Below are 16184 nucleotides of genomic sequence, written 5' to 3'. Positions count from 1 at the left end.
TGAATTTCCACTTCAATGACAAAAGAAACATCAACAGCAGACACACAAGTAGCAATGACACTAATGTGTATAGAACAGTGTATAGACATGTAGGCTATTGGTGAGTGAGAGACAAGCTGTAGTCGATTCCCCCTCCCCTCTAAGTCAAGATAAAAGCAAGAGCTTAGCAAACAAGGTTTGGCAAATCTGCTTAAAATCCACTAGTGGAGCATTGAAAGTAAAGGCCTTAGGGTGAGCAGCATACTATCTAGTATTAAAAACCTCACATTGCATTGCTCCAGAGAGCTGCGCACTATCCTTGAAAAAAATGTGTCTGTCATATAAAACCCTCATGGCATAGTATTGTAAATCACATGGAATGTTAATGAAATTATTCAGATTGACTATTTCGTATGTACATATCCCAATAATGAACGTGTTATAACCATGTAATAACATGGTTTGGATCCACGCTACAACATAACCACCAATATGTGTCCGTAGCCTTAAAAAGTCTGTGTTTTCAAGTAGGAAAATCAGACAGGCCAGGCTGATGCACCATTGAAAAATGTACCGTATAAATGCTACAGTCTCAATGAATATGTTTATTCTTGTTGACAATGTGCCATCTCCTGGTGATGATCCCCAAGTCCTCGGTATGTTTATCAGTATCACACAAATAGGCACACCAAACATTCAGACATTAGTTAATAGATTGAAATTCTTCATTTACACAATTACATAGCAACCATGCACGAGCGTCGCGCCCCCGCTTTGAGCCCTGATGGAAAAGTTACTGAGAGCGATGGTGAGAGCGTTATGTATCAGTCGCCATTACTGACTGGGATGAGAGGGGAGGGAGCAAGGTCTCGGAGTACACGCAGCTAACACCAATAACACTAAATATATGAATACAATCACATTTTGAATAGAAAGAGTATACTCCGAACGCTCCCTGTGACTTAAAGGACACGAGCCGTTGAGAAATGGAATTTGCTGAAGTAAAATAATACACTTGGAATGCTATCTTTTTTTCGTGGTCTCGGGAGCTGGGAGCGACCATGTTAGGTAGGGGAATGTAATTTGGAATGGACTGCATCGAGTTTCTTCATTAGCTACACTCTGGATAGCATTGTCTGTGTCAAGTAAATTCCAAATGGTTCTATTCACGATCAAGGGAGGTAACGAAATATTCCGGCAAGGTCCTTGTAGTTTATATTTTGCGCTCAGTGAAATGTATTGTTCGACTAACACTATATTGCTAGCTAGCCAGCCAGCGTTAGCCACAGCTTGCTAGCTAACGTTAGCAGGCTAACCTCAGCCAGAGAGGACTGGAAGCGAGCATTTTTTTGCGTGGTTTCGGGGAAAGGCCCGCGAGCTGGCTAGTCATTCTTTCATGCAAATATCATTGATGGGTTGTCATTGTCACAGTTGATGAATACAATGGCATAGTCAGACGTAGCCTTTTATTGCATGGGTTATTTTAATTGTACCAATAGTGCGCAGATTAAGCACGCCAGCTAGGCCAATTATTAACTTGCAAGCTAACGTTACTGTCTAGCTAATGAACCTATGCTTGTTGCAAGATGATCGTTCATGTGTTGGTTACTCGCAAATTGTCTAGAACAGCGTTCTACTTTTAAATAACCTCTACATCTCGTGGTAGTGGATTGCTTTCTAGTGAGTTTTCAACGTGTGCCTCTCCGGCGATGAAATTCTTGGTTGTATGTCATTATCATCAATGACGGGGGTTGAGTAGGGCTCACAGTTTAGAACGTAGTTAGCAGACCTTGAATGAAATGTAGCCAGGTACTAGCTACAACTCATAATGAAAGGAAGTCAACGACAGAGTGAAGGTGGCGATGGTTTGCTATTGGCTACCTTCTCACTTGGATACTGATATTCACATATCTCGCTAATAACTAGAACTGCAATAGCTATGTAATAATAGCTACATTCCTGTCTAATACAAGCGTTGGACGGTTGTAGCTACATTATTGTGTTAGACGTCAATTTGACTGATTTGCTAGTCTGATTGCTATGTACCATGTCATGGTGGGGTGTGTTGCATGATTCTTACGACCATACACAGTGGAACAAATAATAGCCAGTATTGTCAAAATATTCAATAGATGGCAGGTGCAACAGTAACCTGCAACAATAGTATTGCTTGGAGTAAACTGAAACGTAATCCATATTGAATGATGATGAATAGTAGTTTATTTCTAAATTATTTGTGGGTCACTGGTCATTCCACTCAAAGTGGAAGAAATACGTTTTTTATGGAGTTACCAATATACTGTGGGGGGAAATACACTGAAAAGAGTCACTGACACTGAACATGGGATTTATTTGTATTTGCTACTAACAGTCATTTTTGTAGGTTTGGCTTATGTGACACAGTCTCTAGAGAGGAAATAGCATGCTGTTCAGATTTTGTCATTAGGCCTGTGGACTGTTTGCACCTTGACAATGACTCACTGCAATAGCACCAAATGGCACCCTATTCCCTTCATAGTGCAAAAGTTGTGCACTATATAGGGAATAGGGTGCCATTTCGTATACAAACAATATTAGGCCTATGAAATCAGGTTTTTGGGGTTCCTATGTGTGTTTTTCAATAATACACTTTGTTTTTCAGTGAGGTGATAATAGGGGAGAACCTGCTTCCCAATCGCAGTACGAGGATCTAGGAGGAAAGAGGGATTCACCACTAAAGGGACGAAGCCATGATTGTGCAACACTACCCTATCTAACCAATGGGAGTGGAATGGTAGCTTTGCTGGTGGAAACCTTTCCTGAAAGTGACAAAGCAATGACAGGGGGAATATAATGGCCAAGAACAAGGAGGCACGCCCCCTAACATATGCTGTCAGTGTTGTTGGCCTCTCAGGGACAGAGAAGGAGAAGGGCAACTGTGGCGTGGGCAAGTCCTGCCTATGCAACAGATATGTGCGCTCCAACGCGGACAGCTACTACACTGAGCACACTTCTGTGTTGAGCACAATTGACTTTGGAGGTCGCGTGGTGAACAATGATCACTTCCTCTACTGGGGTGAAGTGCCACACCGAAGTGATGACGGGCTCGAGTGTAAAATTCAAATCATTGAACAAACAGAGTTCATTGATGATCAGACTTTCTTGCCCCATCGCAGCACAAACCTGCAGCCCTATACTAAAAGGGCTGCAGCCTCCAAGATACAGTCTGCTGAAAAGCTGATGTACATTTGCACCGACCAGCTTGGCTTGGAGCAGGATTTTGATCAGAAGCAGATGGCCGATGGGAAACTGAATGTTGACGGTTTTATATTGTGTATAGACGTGAGCAAAGGCTGCAATAGGAAATTTGAGGATCAGATGAAATTTGTCAACAGCCTGTATTCTCAAATGGTCAAATCGAAAAAGCCTATCGTCATTGCTGCAACAAAATGTGACGAGTGCGTGGAGCAGTATCTAAGGGACCTTCAGGCATTCGCTGCAAGCAAAAAGAACCTCCTGGTGGTAGAAACGTCGGCTCGATCTAGCATCAATGTAGACCTGTGTTTTAATGCGTTAACCCAGCAGATGGACAAAACACGAGGCAAACCCAAAACCATTCCTTATTTGGAGGCCTACAAAGTTCAGAGACAGTTAGTAGCCACAGTGTCCGACAAGTTTGAAAAGCGGATTGTACAAACCGTCAGAGATTATCACACAAGTTGGAAAATGGTGAGTAACACGTTGAAAAACCACCCTGACTATGAGGAATACATCAACCTGGAAGGCACCCGAAAAGCTAGAAACACCCTCAACAAGCACATAGAACAGCTGAAGCAGGAACATATCAGGAAAAGGAGGGAAGAATACTTCTTGAGCCTGCCAAAAATTCTCAATAACTTGCTCAACAACTTGGAAGAACTTGAGAACCTTAGCTGGTCAGAGGCTCAAAGCATCTTGAAGAGCAGGGCCGAGTTTCAATTCTGGTTTGTGGTGCTGGAGCACACCCCGTGGGATGAGACGGACCAAATTGACAAAGTCAATGACAGAAGAGTGCCCTTTGATCTCCTCAAAACGTCGGAAGGGGAAAAGATTTATCAGAACCATGTCCAACATCTGTTCTCAGAGAAAAGACGGTTAGAAATGAAGGATAGATTCAAGAAGACGTTGGATAGAGTCCATTTCATCAGCCCTGGACAACCCTGGGAAGAGGTCATGTGTTTTGTCATGGAAGACGAGGCCTACAAGTATATCAGTGAATCTGATCGCAGGGATGTTTACAGCCAGCATCAGCAGGAAATAGTTGAAAGGGCCAAAGAGGAATTTCAGGAAATGCTTTTTGAACACGCCGAGCTGTTTTATGACCTTGATTTAAACGCCACCCCAAGCTGTGACAAAATGAGCGAGATCCACACTGTGCTCAACGAGGAGCCCAGATACAGAGCCCTGCAGAAACTGGCCCCGGACAGGGAGTCGCTTCTCCTCAAGCACATCGGGTTCGTTTACCACCCCACAAAGGAGACGTGTCTGAGCGGACAGAGCTGCGTTGACATGAATGTCGAGCAGGTACTGGCTAACAGGCTAGTTCAGCTGGACCACAGTCGCTCTAATCTCTACTATAACAGTGCCAACATTGAAAAAGTAAATCTGTGTCTCTTGGGAAGAGAGGGTCTCGCACAAGAACTCGCAAATGAAATCCGAGCCCAGTCCACAGATGACGAGTACACCCTGGATGGGAAAATCTATGAACTGGAGCTTCTGCCTGTTGATGTCAATTCAACGTTGCTCTTTAGCCATACATGGGCGTCGACCTTCAAACCTCACGGAATCTTCTGTGTCTTCAGCTCCATAGAGTCGCTAAATTGTATTGGCGACTGCATAGGGCGAATCAGGGCAGAGATTGCACAGAACAGGAGGGAGAGATACGCTCAGCCATTGCCATTCATTCTAATCCTAGCAAACCAGAGAGACAGTGTTTGCAAAAATATGCCTATCTTGAGGCATCAGGGCCAACAGCTTGCAAATAAGCTACAGTGCACCTTTGTAGACATACCCTCTGATACTTTTCCGCGGAAGTTTAATGAGTTACAAATTAAACAGGCTCTCAGAGGAGTATTAGAAGGACTAAAGCACAACTTTGATGTGACGAGCCCTCTGCCTTCCATCAAAGACATGTCAGAGACCGACTTGAGGATCGTTATGTGTGCCGTGTGTGGGGATCCATTCAGTGTGGACCTTATCCTTTCACCATTCCTGGATTCACATTCCTGCAGCGCAGGGCAACCTGGCCAAAGTAACACTCTGATCCTCAACAAAATCATCGGCGACAGTCGCAGAAGAATACAGGTCACAGTCCTCTCCTACCACTCCTCCATCGGAATCAGGAAGGACGAGCTTGTCCACGGATACATCCTGGTCTACTCGGCAAAACGCAAGTCCTCCATGGCGATGCTCAGAGCTTTCCTGGCGGAGGTCCAAGACGTCATCCCTGTTCAAATGGTGGCCATCACAGACAGTCAAGCCGACTTCTTTGAGAACGACGAAATCAAAGAGCTCATGACTGAAGGGGAGCACATCGCTACGGAGATAACCGCCAAATTCACAGCTCTATACTCTCTGTCTCAGTACCATCGGCAGACGGAAGTCTTCACACCGTTCTTCAACGAGGTGCTAGAGAAGAAGAGCAGTATCGAGAGCGCCTTCATGTACGATAGCTCTCGAGACTGCATGGGTGCGAGTGAAGATGTCTTCCCCCAGTCTCCCCACAGTCATTCCCCTGCTTACAATTACTACCCTGACTCAGAGGATGACACCGAGGCTCCTCCACCTTACAGCCCCATCGGGGATGACGTGCAGCTTCTTCCAACGCCTAGCGAACGTGCTAAGTACAGGATCGATCTGGAGGGAAACGAGTACCCTGTCCATAGCACACCTCTCAGTGACCACGAGCGCAACCACAGAGTGCCTCCACCGGTTAGGCCCAAGCCTATACTACCCAAGTCCAACGTCAAGAAGCTGGACCCCAATCTCCTGAAGACCATCGAGGCTGGGATGAGGAGCAACAGACGACAACGCGGCCCCATGGCCCACGGTGAAGACGTTGAGACGTCCGACAATTACGCAGACCCCATAGACACTCTCCTGAAATCAAAAGGCTTCAGCGACGACATCTACGCTGTCCCGGAGGACACCCAGAGCAGGATTGTCAAAATGCGCAATTCGTTTGGGGGGCTTCACGTCTTGCACGGGGATGAGGAGAACGGCTTCGACCGCAAGACACAAGCCAGCAGGAGGCCCTCCAAGTATAAGCACCGCTCAAAAATACTCTTCAGCAAAACCAAGATGTACCACAGACGTGTCCACTCTGACGTCAGCGACGATGAGTCTGGGCCGGCCATGCAGAAGAAGAAAAAGGGCAGGGCCCATCGGGGCAGTGAGGAGGACCCCCTGCTCTCCCCTGCTGACCCCTGGAAGGGAGGGATAGACAACCCTGCCATCACCTCCGATCCAGAGCAGGATGACATGAAGAAGAAAAAGAAGAAAACGCCAAAGACAAAGGAACCCAAAAAGGTCAGTGTTCTGATTCTTCATCTTCTGTGCAATCGTTTCTTATATAATTAAAAAAAATGTGTTTTAGATAGGCCTAATACTGTAAAGAGAAATCAAAGCTATTGTACATGTTATATGTAATTTGTACATTGTCTTAACAGCTGGTCATACAATACGGTGATCTCAAGCACTACACATGATTACTATGAAAGAGATTCAGAATCGTCTGCACTGTGAAGCAAGTCGATGTTTTATCTATCACACTGAGAGCAAACGTGACTTGCAATTTCTGTTCAATATTGCAACATCACATATTCCTTGGCAAACATGCACTCCCATTCCTCAGCAGTTAAGACAAGCTACAACACAAGCAGTGACAACATAATCACGGTTAAATATGACCGCCATATTGCAGGTAGCCCCTTCTGTTGTCATAGTTGAGGAGTGATAGGAGATTTATGCAGTTGAAGAATATCTGGGCATCCCACTGTATTGTAGTCTGGTCTGGCTACAGTTGGCCAGATGTTAAAGGCATTTGGAGGCAGGCAGGGTTCCCAGGGCTTGGAGGAAGTACACTGAGGCATGAATCAGTGGACAGCAGTTATGTCCAAAATGGCACCCTATTCCAAATTTAGTGCACAACTTTTGACCAGAGCCCTATGGACTCTGGCCAGAAGTAGTGCAATATATAGGGAATAGGGTGACATTTGGGACATAAGGGAGAGATTGGCCTGTTACACTATATTCTCACAAACTTTATATTTTCACAAAAATACAGTAGTTAAAGCATCACAATTACGTTTCAAAGAGCTTGCTTCATTCTTCATTTTGTAAATGATTTTGTTTGCATATAACAGGGCAATCTATCATACAAAAATGTTTTGGCTAAAAGCCAAACTTCATATATTACAATCATGAATCGGTGACAGTACAGTAGCACTACTGCCATGAAGAATATTCTCATTTTTTGAAAATTTTGCTTCCTTTGATAACCAGGCAACAGAACATTAAACAAAGAACAAAATATTATTTCTTGCAAGGTGTTTTACACTTGTGGGGCATGACAACTCTTGAAGAATTGACATTCAAAGGATTTACTTTTTTCTCTGTCTTGAAAACAATGCTGTAATATTGTCTTTCACTGTGTTTTTGTGTTATTCACAGCCAAAATCCAAGCCCCCAAAGCCTTTGTACCCACCCACACGGAGGAACTGGGACAGCAACTACTTTGGTGTTCCCCTGCAGAACCTGGTCACCCCGGACCGGCCAATCCCCTTGTTCATTGAGAAGTGTGTGGACTACATTGAACGCACTGGTAGGTTACTTTTTATCAGTTCTCCCTCATCTCTGATTTGGGTTGTTGTTGCTATTTGAGTGTGTGAGCATGACACTGTAGTAGTGAATGTGGGCGTGCCTTCCATTTCTCTCTTGATCATAGGCAACCCCAAGTACTGTATCCTTTTCTATTTGGTCGGAATTCACTTGAGCTTTTTGCAGCCGCTGCTAATAAAATGTGGGATTTATTCCTGCTGCCTTTTCACTACTAGCTGACAGTTCTTGGGAGTTCAGTTCTATGATAACATGATAAGTCCTCTGCCCCAACAGACTGGCATGACCTTTATGACGAACCATCGTTGGGGTTTTGGTTATTGTTCAGTGTTTCCACTATATTTATTTAGCAGCAGCACACCACCACTGTTAAATCAGTCACCACTGAAAAAAATAGACGCAAAAAAAATCAAATATATACATATAGAGAGATTTTTTTTTTATTCTGCCGATACGTACTTTTAAGATCAGAGACAAGTTACAACATCCGATCCTCCGAGAAACCTCCAAGGTAACTAGCTAGCTAAATCAAATTGTATTGGTCCCGTACACATATTTAGCAAATGTTATTGCGGGTGTAACTAGCTTGTAATCCTGGAAGTGTAGCCAACCCTATTAATAGATGTATAAAGGTATGCCCCAGGATGACCAAAGCCATCAACCCACCACTGCTTCAAAAGATCCTAGGGGAAAGACTGCCGTTATTGCATTACAAACCACTGAATTCCAGGAAGAAGAGAGGATGAATTTATTAGAGCTATGGTGTAGTTCCTTGTAAGGGTCCCCTCCTTTTTGTATCGACTTAACCTTGCTTAAGATCTTCTGAAGCGCTTATGTAGCTCACTTGATCCTTTTAATTGTTGGATCTCATATAATGTTAAGGGTTAGTCTATTGATTCATTAATTTGGCCCATGGGTTTTAAACAAGCTTATTCACTGAGATGCCCAGCTACATTTGTTCATAATCCTATAGTTGTCAAATGTAGCATTGTAGCAATATTGTTTCCCTTTGCAATGAAACAAAGGTCTTGACCCGCCTTCATATCTGCAAAGTGTATCAGTCACCAGCTGCAAGCAATGACTGGTGAAAGAAGACTCTGCTAACTGCTTACACACTCAATCGCGGTTTTCGTTAAACTTGTCCTTTTTCCTCAGTAATAAATTGCATTTCAAGGGGGGTAGAAGAGGGGAGGGCGAGCGACTGAGCATGGTGAATGATTAAATGGAATTTGATGTTGATGCATTTGGAAATCTCATTGGCCATTATTGTCTAAGCACTTAGCCTAATGCGAGAGAGGGCAATATTTTGAAGGCAGCAGCAGAAATCTCCCTCTAGGGTATTGGTTATGATATCTGATTTGTAAATCTGCAGTTCACAGTAGTGTCTGGAACTGGAAACGATATCCTCTCTGAGCTTAGTGAACCCGCCATGCAGCATTTGTTTTTTTCATAGATATAAGAAAGTGGTTTTCCATTCATTTTGGGGGGTTGAATGTAATCTCAGAGAATATGTAACCCAAACTGGGTAAAAAATATGATTATTTTTGTTTGCTTTGAAGTCAGTGGAATAGAGTAAAAGTCTGAATTAATTCAAGTAGTAGTCATTGGAAACTGCCTGCTATTGCTTTCAGGGGCATCGTGCACCCCTACTTCCCTTTACCATGCTTTGTAGCTGACCACCATATTCAATGGAAACATTGACTGGTAGGCCTACTAATCAATACCCAGTGAGTGAGTAGCTTAGTAGTCGGTCTCAAACAAACCAACATGGTGGTGAATTTCACACGTGTCCGAGTAGCCTAGTTTGTGGCCAAAAGAGTTTGTCTTCTGTTGGTTTCTTATGACAATTGTGATGAGACTCAGACAGGGCCTGAATTTAGCTCTGGGGACCTTGGTTTCCACTGGACTGGAAGTCCTGTGCTAAGGAAATAGTTATAATAGGTGGCAGACTAACATCGGATCACTGAACATAACATACAACAGCACAGTGCAGGAAGAGAGTGGCTGGTTTCATCAAGAGCCTGAAGAATGCTGAAAGAAAATAAGCAATCACATTCAATTAACAGACACCCATGGCAGCCCATTTTCTCTCGGCATCTCTCCTCTCTCTCACCCTTTCTCTCCCCTGTTGCTATGGGCCCTCTCATCTCTCCACATCACAAAATGGAGGAAAGAAAATGAAAGAATTAATGACGTGCTGTGTAAAGAAGCATGTTCACACTGGCATGCTGACTAGTAGCTAATCTTGGTTTATATATACAGTTCCAGTCAAAAATGTGGAAGCACCTACTCATTCCAGGGTTTTCTTAATTTTTACTGTTTTCTACATTGTAGAACTATTGTGAAGACATCAAAACTATGAAATAACACATATGGAATCATGTAGTAACCAAGAAAGTGTTAAACAAATTAAAATATATTTTATATTTGAGTAGCCACCCTTTGCCTTGATGACAGATTTGCACACACTTGGATTCTCCTCAGCCAGCTTCATGAGGTAGTCACCTGGAATGCATTTCAATTAACAGGTGTGCCTTGTTAATCTGTGACATTTCTTTCCTTAATGTGTTTGAGCCAATCAGTTGTGTTGTGACAAGGTAGGGGTGGTATACAGAAGATAGCCCTATTTGGTAAAATACCAAGTCCATATTATGGCAAGAACAGCTCAAATAAGCAAAGAGAAACAACAGTCCATCATTACTTTAAAAGATGAAGGTCAGTCAATTTGGAAAATGTCAAGAACATTGAACGTTTCTTCATGTACAGTCGCAAAAACCATCAAACTGGCTCTCTCTTCAAGGCACATTTAACCAGCATGGCTACCACAGCATTCTGCAGCGATACGCCATCCCATCTGGTTTGCGCTTAGTCCCACTATCATTTGTTTTTCAACAGTACAATGACCTCCTGGCTGTGTAAGAGCTATTTGACCAAGAAGGAGAGTGATGAGTGCTGCATTAGATGACCTGGCCTCCACAATCACCTGACCTCAATCCAATTGAGATGGTTTGGGATGAGTTGGACCGCAGAGTGAAGGAAAAGCAGCCAACAAGTGCTCAGCATATGTGGGAAATCCTTCAAGACTGTTGGAAAAGCATTCAAAGTGAAGCTGGTTGAGAGAATGCCAAGAGTGTGCAAAGCTGTCATCAAGGCAAAGAGTGGGAAATTGTAAAAATAAAGAAAAACCCTTGAATGAGTAGGTGTCCAAACGTTTGACTGGTACTAGTACTGGTACGAGAGAGAGATTTGTTTCCCCAGGGATTCACAATAGTAAGGAAGGAGTAGCCTGCTCCCTTGATGCACTTTTTCCATTAGTGGTAATGGAGGCCTGTGATGTTCACAAACAGCCATGGGCAGATAAAGCCATCTCACTGGATCACAGAGAAAGCCAACAGTCAAGTTAACCCACACCAGATGGATGAGGGGGTCACAATAAGGGACGACTGTCATCTCTGAGTGACATTTGTGTACATAAAATGTAGGCTATACAGTAAGTAAAGGAGATTAATGCATTGATATTCTATGAGCTAACCAGTTTTTACTCCTAGCTACACTGAACAAAATATAAAAGCAACATTCAACAATTTCAAAGGTTTTACTGAGTTACAGTTCATATAAGGAAATCAATCAATTTAAATAAATTCATTAGGCTCTAATCTATGGATTTCACATGACTGGGAATACAGATATGCATCTGTTGGTCACAGATACCTTAAAAACAAGGATCAGAAAACCAGTTAGTATCTGGTGTGACCACCATTTGCCCCATGCAGCGCGACATGCATCTCGTTCGCATAGTTGATCAGGCTGTTGATTGTGGCTTGTGGAATGTTTTCCTACTCCTTTTCAATGGCTGTGCGAAGTTGCTGGATATTGGCGGGAACTGGAACAAACTGTTGTACACGTCGATCCAGAGCATCACAAATATGCTTAATGGGTGACATGTCTGGAAGAACTGGGACATTTTCAGCTTCCAGAAATTGTGGACAGATCCTTGCGACGTGGGGCAGTGCATTATCATCCTGAAACATGAGGTGATGCCGTCGGATGAATGGCATGACAATTATCCTCAGAATCTCGTCACGGTATCTCTGTGCGTTCAAATTGCCATAGGTAAAATGCAATTGTGTTTGTTGTCCGTAGTTTATGCCTGCCTATACCGTAACCCCACCGCCACCATGGGCCACTCTGTTCACAACATTGGCAACAGGAAACCGCTCACTCACACAACACCATACACGCTTTCTGCCATCTGTCCTATACAGTTGATTTGTCCGTGAAGCGCACATTTCTCCAATGTGCCAGTGGCCATTGGAGGTGAGCATTTGCCTACTGAAGTCGGCTACGACGCCGAACTGCAGTCAGGTCAAGACCCTGGTGAGCATGACGAGCACACGGATTAGCTTCCCTGAGACGGTTTCTGACAGTTTGTGCAGAAATTCTTTGGTTGTGCAAACCCACAGTTTCATCAGCTCTCCAGGTGGCTGGTCTCCAATGATCCCACAGGTGAAGAAGCCTGATGTGGAGGTCCTGGGCTGGCATAGTTACACGTGATCTGCGGTTGTAAGGCCGGTGGACGTACTGCTAAATTCTCTAAAATGACATTGGAGGCGTCTTTTGGTAGAGAAATTAACATGACATTCTCTGGCAACAGCTCTGTTGGACATTCCTGCAGTCAGCATTCCAATTACATCCTCCCTCAAGACTTGAGACATCTGTGGCATTGTGTTGTGACCAAACTGCACATTTTAGTGGCCTTTTAATATCCCCAGAACAAGGTGCACCTGTGTAATGAGCGGTCTGTTTCATCAGATTATTGATATGCAACACCTGTCAGGTGGATGGATCATCTTGGCAAAGGTGAAATTTGTGCACAAAATTTGATATGAAAAAGATTGTTGTGTGTATGGAAAATTTCGGGGATGTTTTATTTCAGCTCATGAAACATGGGACCAACACTTTACATGTTGCGTTTATATTTTTGTTCAGTATACATTTGTTAGACACAAGTAACTGAGACCAAATTATATTTTGCAATACTGACCTGGTGAACACTTCTGTATAAGCCTGCATATTAAGCCCTCAACCCTCAGTATGTGTCCTGATGAGTTGGTTTTCCAATCGGACCATGGCTGCTGTACTTACCAGGCAAGAGGGGGAGCAGAGAGAGGACTCAGACCAACTCAGTGGGGATGCAGTTACAATAACCATGAGCTTTTTCAGCATTCAAAGTGACTTTATGCTGAGTGGAAAAGCATCCGTCAGCTCTTTCCCAGCAGTGCGTGTGTGCGTGTTTAGCCCCTGGATCTGAAGATTGGGAGGGTGGGGGTGGCGACTGCGCCGCGGCGTCCTGTTTATCATTCTCCTCAGTCTCAGGGATTACTCTGCTCCTCAATGGGCCAATGATTGTCAGGCGCCAGCCATGCTAGTTTGAGTTACTCGCGCTAGCCGTCAATGTCAACCAAGACGAGGAAACGGCTCTCGAGAATACTCACTGTACTACAGTCAATATCAGTAGGAAAAAGTAAAAGATTTGTTGACGTATTCTAACTTTGATTAGGCCTCTTCTATTGTTATTTAGGTTTGTTTGTATGTGTTTATTACCTTTGTTTTGTTGGTCTTTTTCTGAGTGTCGGAAGTTGAGAGGGAGGGATAAGGTGGTACTTCGACAGTAACAGTAGCGGCCATAATTAATCATCTTTGCCTTGTTCTTTTGAAGTGTCATCTCTGGCGAGCTGTGAAACTGCATTGAAGTGTTGCCATCTCTTTCGCTCTCTGTCTCCATTTGTGTATGTGTGTGTATATTGCCCTGAGGTCAGTCACAGTCTGTTGTTCAGGTGATTTGTTAAGGTCGATCCAGGCAGGAGCTTTTAGCCAGGGCCTCAGTGAGCCAGGCCCAGGGGGAGAGCTCAGAGCTGTGTGGAGGGAGGTGCAGTAGTAGGGCCATGATCAGATGTACAGTATTAGTCAAGCCTCCTTTCAATCCAGCTCCAGCAGTAGCTTCGCGGTGGATGGGCGTCATTGCAGGCCCTGTGGCCCTGTGCTGTGTACTACTGGGGCATGACTTTGCCTTGTGGGGTTGGGCATGACATGGCAGGCCCTGTGCTCCAGCTAGCAGCCTCTGGGGCATGGCTCTACCCTGTGATGTGCCTCTAACTACCACCTGCCTGGCTCTCTCCCCTCCAGTCAGATGAACTATGACTCACTTACCCCCCCCCCCCCCATGACAATGGGGATCTGTGTCCCTCCAGACTGACTGAATGATTCGTCAGTTCACACAAACAACAATCAGTTATGCATGGGACTTTGGGACACGCTCTTCTCTTTCTACAGCAATACTGGAACTGAGGGTCTGACCTCTGCTGTGCTGCTGTTGTGTTCTACTCTTCCTGCTCCACTCCCCTGACCGTTGTGACTCAAGCACCTTGCTGGAGGCCAGCTGCAACTGGGGAATTTAGTGATGATGTGACAGACTGCTTTTTCAAGGTCTCCACTGACGGGGCAAACGCTTAGCGGTCCATGTTGAACAAGACAAAAGTCCTGTTATTCCCTGTGGCAGCTTGCTCTGCACCGCTCTCTCCCCTCAGTCTGGGGCCAGAGGATGTCACAGAGGGAGCTTGAGTGAGTTGGATATGACAGAGCTGTCGACTCGACACACATCAGGTCCTGTTCTTCTCAAGATGTGGCTGCAAGCAGGCTGGGCTGGGTGGTGTTCAGCACTCTTCTTCATCCTACGCATTTTGCCCTTCTTTCTTCCTCCTCTTCCTCTTCCTTTTCTACTTCCTCCTCCAGCTCTTCCTCCTCTACCTCTTCTAGCCTGGTGCTGGCACTAGGAGGCCCCAGTGTTTTGGGGTCTGTGTATAACAGCAGGCCTGGGTCTTGTTCAGTAGAACACAGTGTTTGCAACGCAAAACGAAAAATCTGTATTCTTATTGGAAAAGCTTAGCCGTCCTGTTTCACTCTGATTCCAAACATTTTCTCACTACGCAACATGACCCTGTTCTGTTCGGAGCTGCTTGCCACTGCCACCGACCCTCCCTAGTGTGTGCCCACCATAGGCACCAGGGGTGGCCCTCCTCTTCCTCTTCTGCTGGCAGTCATGTCACATCAGCCTCACAATGGAAAAACAACACAACACAGCCTGAACAGAACACTCTCTGCCAACAGGCCCTAAACACTGTACTGGTTCCATCAACCATCAGCCAGCCCTACCCACCCCATAGCAAGGAGCTCAGAAGAGTTCCTCTTTTCTGTTTATCAACACTTAACTGTTGGTATGGTAACCAGGGTCAAATTACCCTGTGTAATGCACTACTGACACACCATAGGACATTACTTCTTGTTTATGTAACAGTTTTCATGGCTCTAGGCTGGCAGTTGATCTGCGCTGGCATAGTGGCTTGGCTTGTAGTCCTCCCCACATCACAACGTCGTTAGTATGACAGCGTTAACCAGTGTAGCTACTACACCGTAGGTATTAATACTTCTCAGGACTGCAGGAGTGAAGTGTTTGAATGAGCGGATCATTGTGTTAAGCCTCTCTAACACTCCCAGCGTGATTAGCCTGTGCGTGTGTGTGAGCATATACTTGGTACTTTTCAGAAACATTTTCTAGGCTGCCAGCAAAAACGAAAAGTGTTGAAAAAGTTTAAGGAATTAAAAGAATGTAGCTAGTTAGCTAGCTGTTGATTGGAAAGTCATTCCAATGTGTCATCACCATCAATATCTTTGGCCGATGTCATCAAAGCCTGAAAAAGTCAATTTTTAAGAGTAGAATATCAGCACAACCTTATCATATACACTGTGTTCCTATTAGTTAAACTTTAAACTGAATTCTTATTACAAGCCTGTTTTTGTTGCTGGCATAATCCATCACATTTGTCTCATTATATTCAGGCCAGGATTTTTAATGGGCCTCGCAGCTGTTAATCTTTTACAATAAGGCAACTAATGTAGCTTTGCTCTGCTGCTGCTGTCCCTGGTGAGAGAAGAGAACGAGAGTGAGAGGAAACAAAAGGGAAAGGGGCAGGGGGTTGTAGGGAAAGTGGAACAGTGATGTACATCTTTCTGATTTACTGACACATGCACAGATATATAAACTATAAACTCAGCAAAAATCTAAGGTCCTGAGTGCTCTGGAGCAGGTTTTCATCAAGGATCTCTCTGTACTTTGCTCCGTTCATCTTTCCCTCGACCCTAACAAGTCTCCCAGTCCGTGCCGCTGAAAAACATCCCCACAGCATGATGCTTCCACCGTAGGGATGGTGCCAGGTTTGCTCCAAACGTGACTCTTGGCTTTCAGGCCAAAGAGTTCAATCTTGGTTTCATCAGACCAGAGAATCTTGTTTGTC

General features: G+C 44.5%; 1 protein-coding gene across 3 annotated transcripts in view; it reads left to right on the top strand.

Moving 5' to 3' along the window:
- Positions 1-748: 748 nt before the first annotated feature.
- The window catches only part of LOC110497690 (rho GTPase-activating protein 5), a 37023-nt gene continuing 21587 nt past the window's right edge, over positions 749-16184 (top strand). Inside the window, exons 1-3 of one of the 3 annotated variants that reach the window (XM_021573967.3) lie at positions 749-1047; positions 2621-6525; positions 7669-7819. In XM_021573967.3, the coding sequence (XP_021429642.1) occupies positions 2812-6525; positions 7669-7819 (3865 nt within the window). In that variant the 5' untranslated portion in view covers positions 749-1047; positions 2621-2811. Of the gene's footprint in view, positions 1182-2620; positions 6526-7668; positions 7820-16184 lie in introns of all 3 variants that reach the window. The other 2 variants (XM_021573969.3, XM_090211031.1) reach the window with 2 other exon arrangements.

This window comes from Oncorhynchus mykiss, chromosome 19, assembly GCF_057628025.1.
Source record: "Oncorhynchus mykiss isolate SJ-2025 chromosome 19, ASM5762802v1, whole genome shotgun sequence".
Classification (NCBI taxonomy): domain Eukaryota; kingdom Metazoa; phylum Chordata; class Actinopteri; order Salmoniformes; family Salmonidae; genus Oncorhynchus; species Oncorhynchus mykiss.
This window is presented reverse-complemented; position numbering and strand designations above follow the sequence as displayed.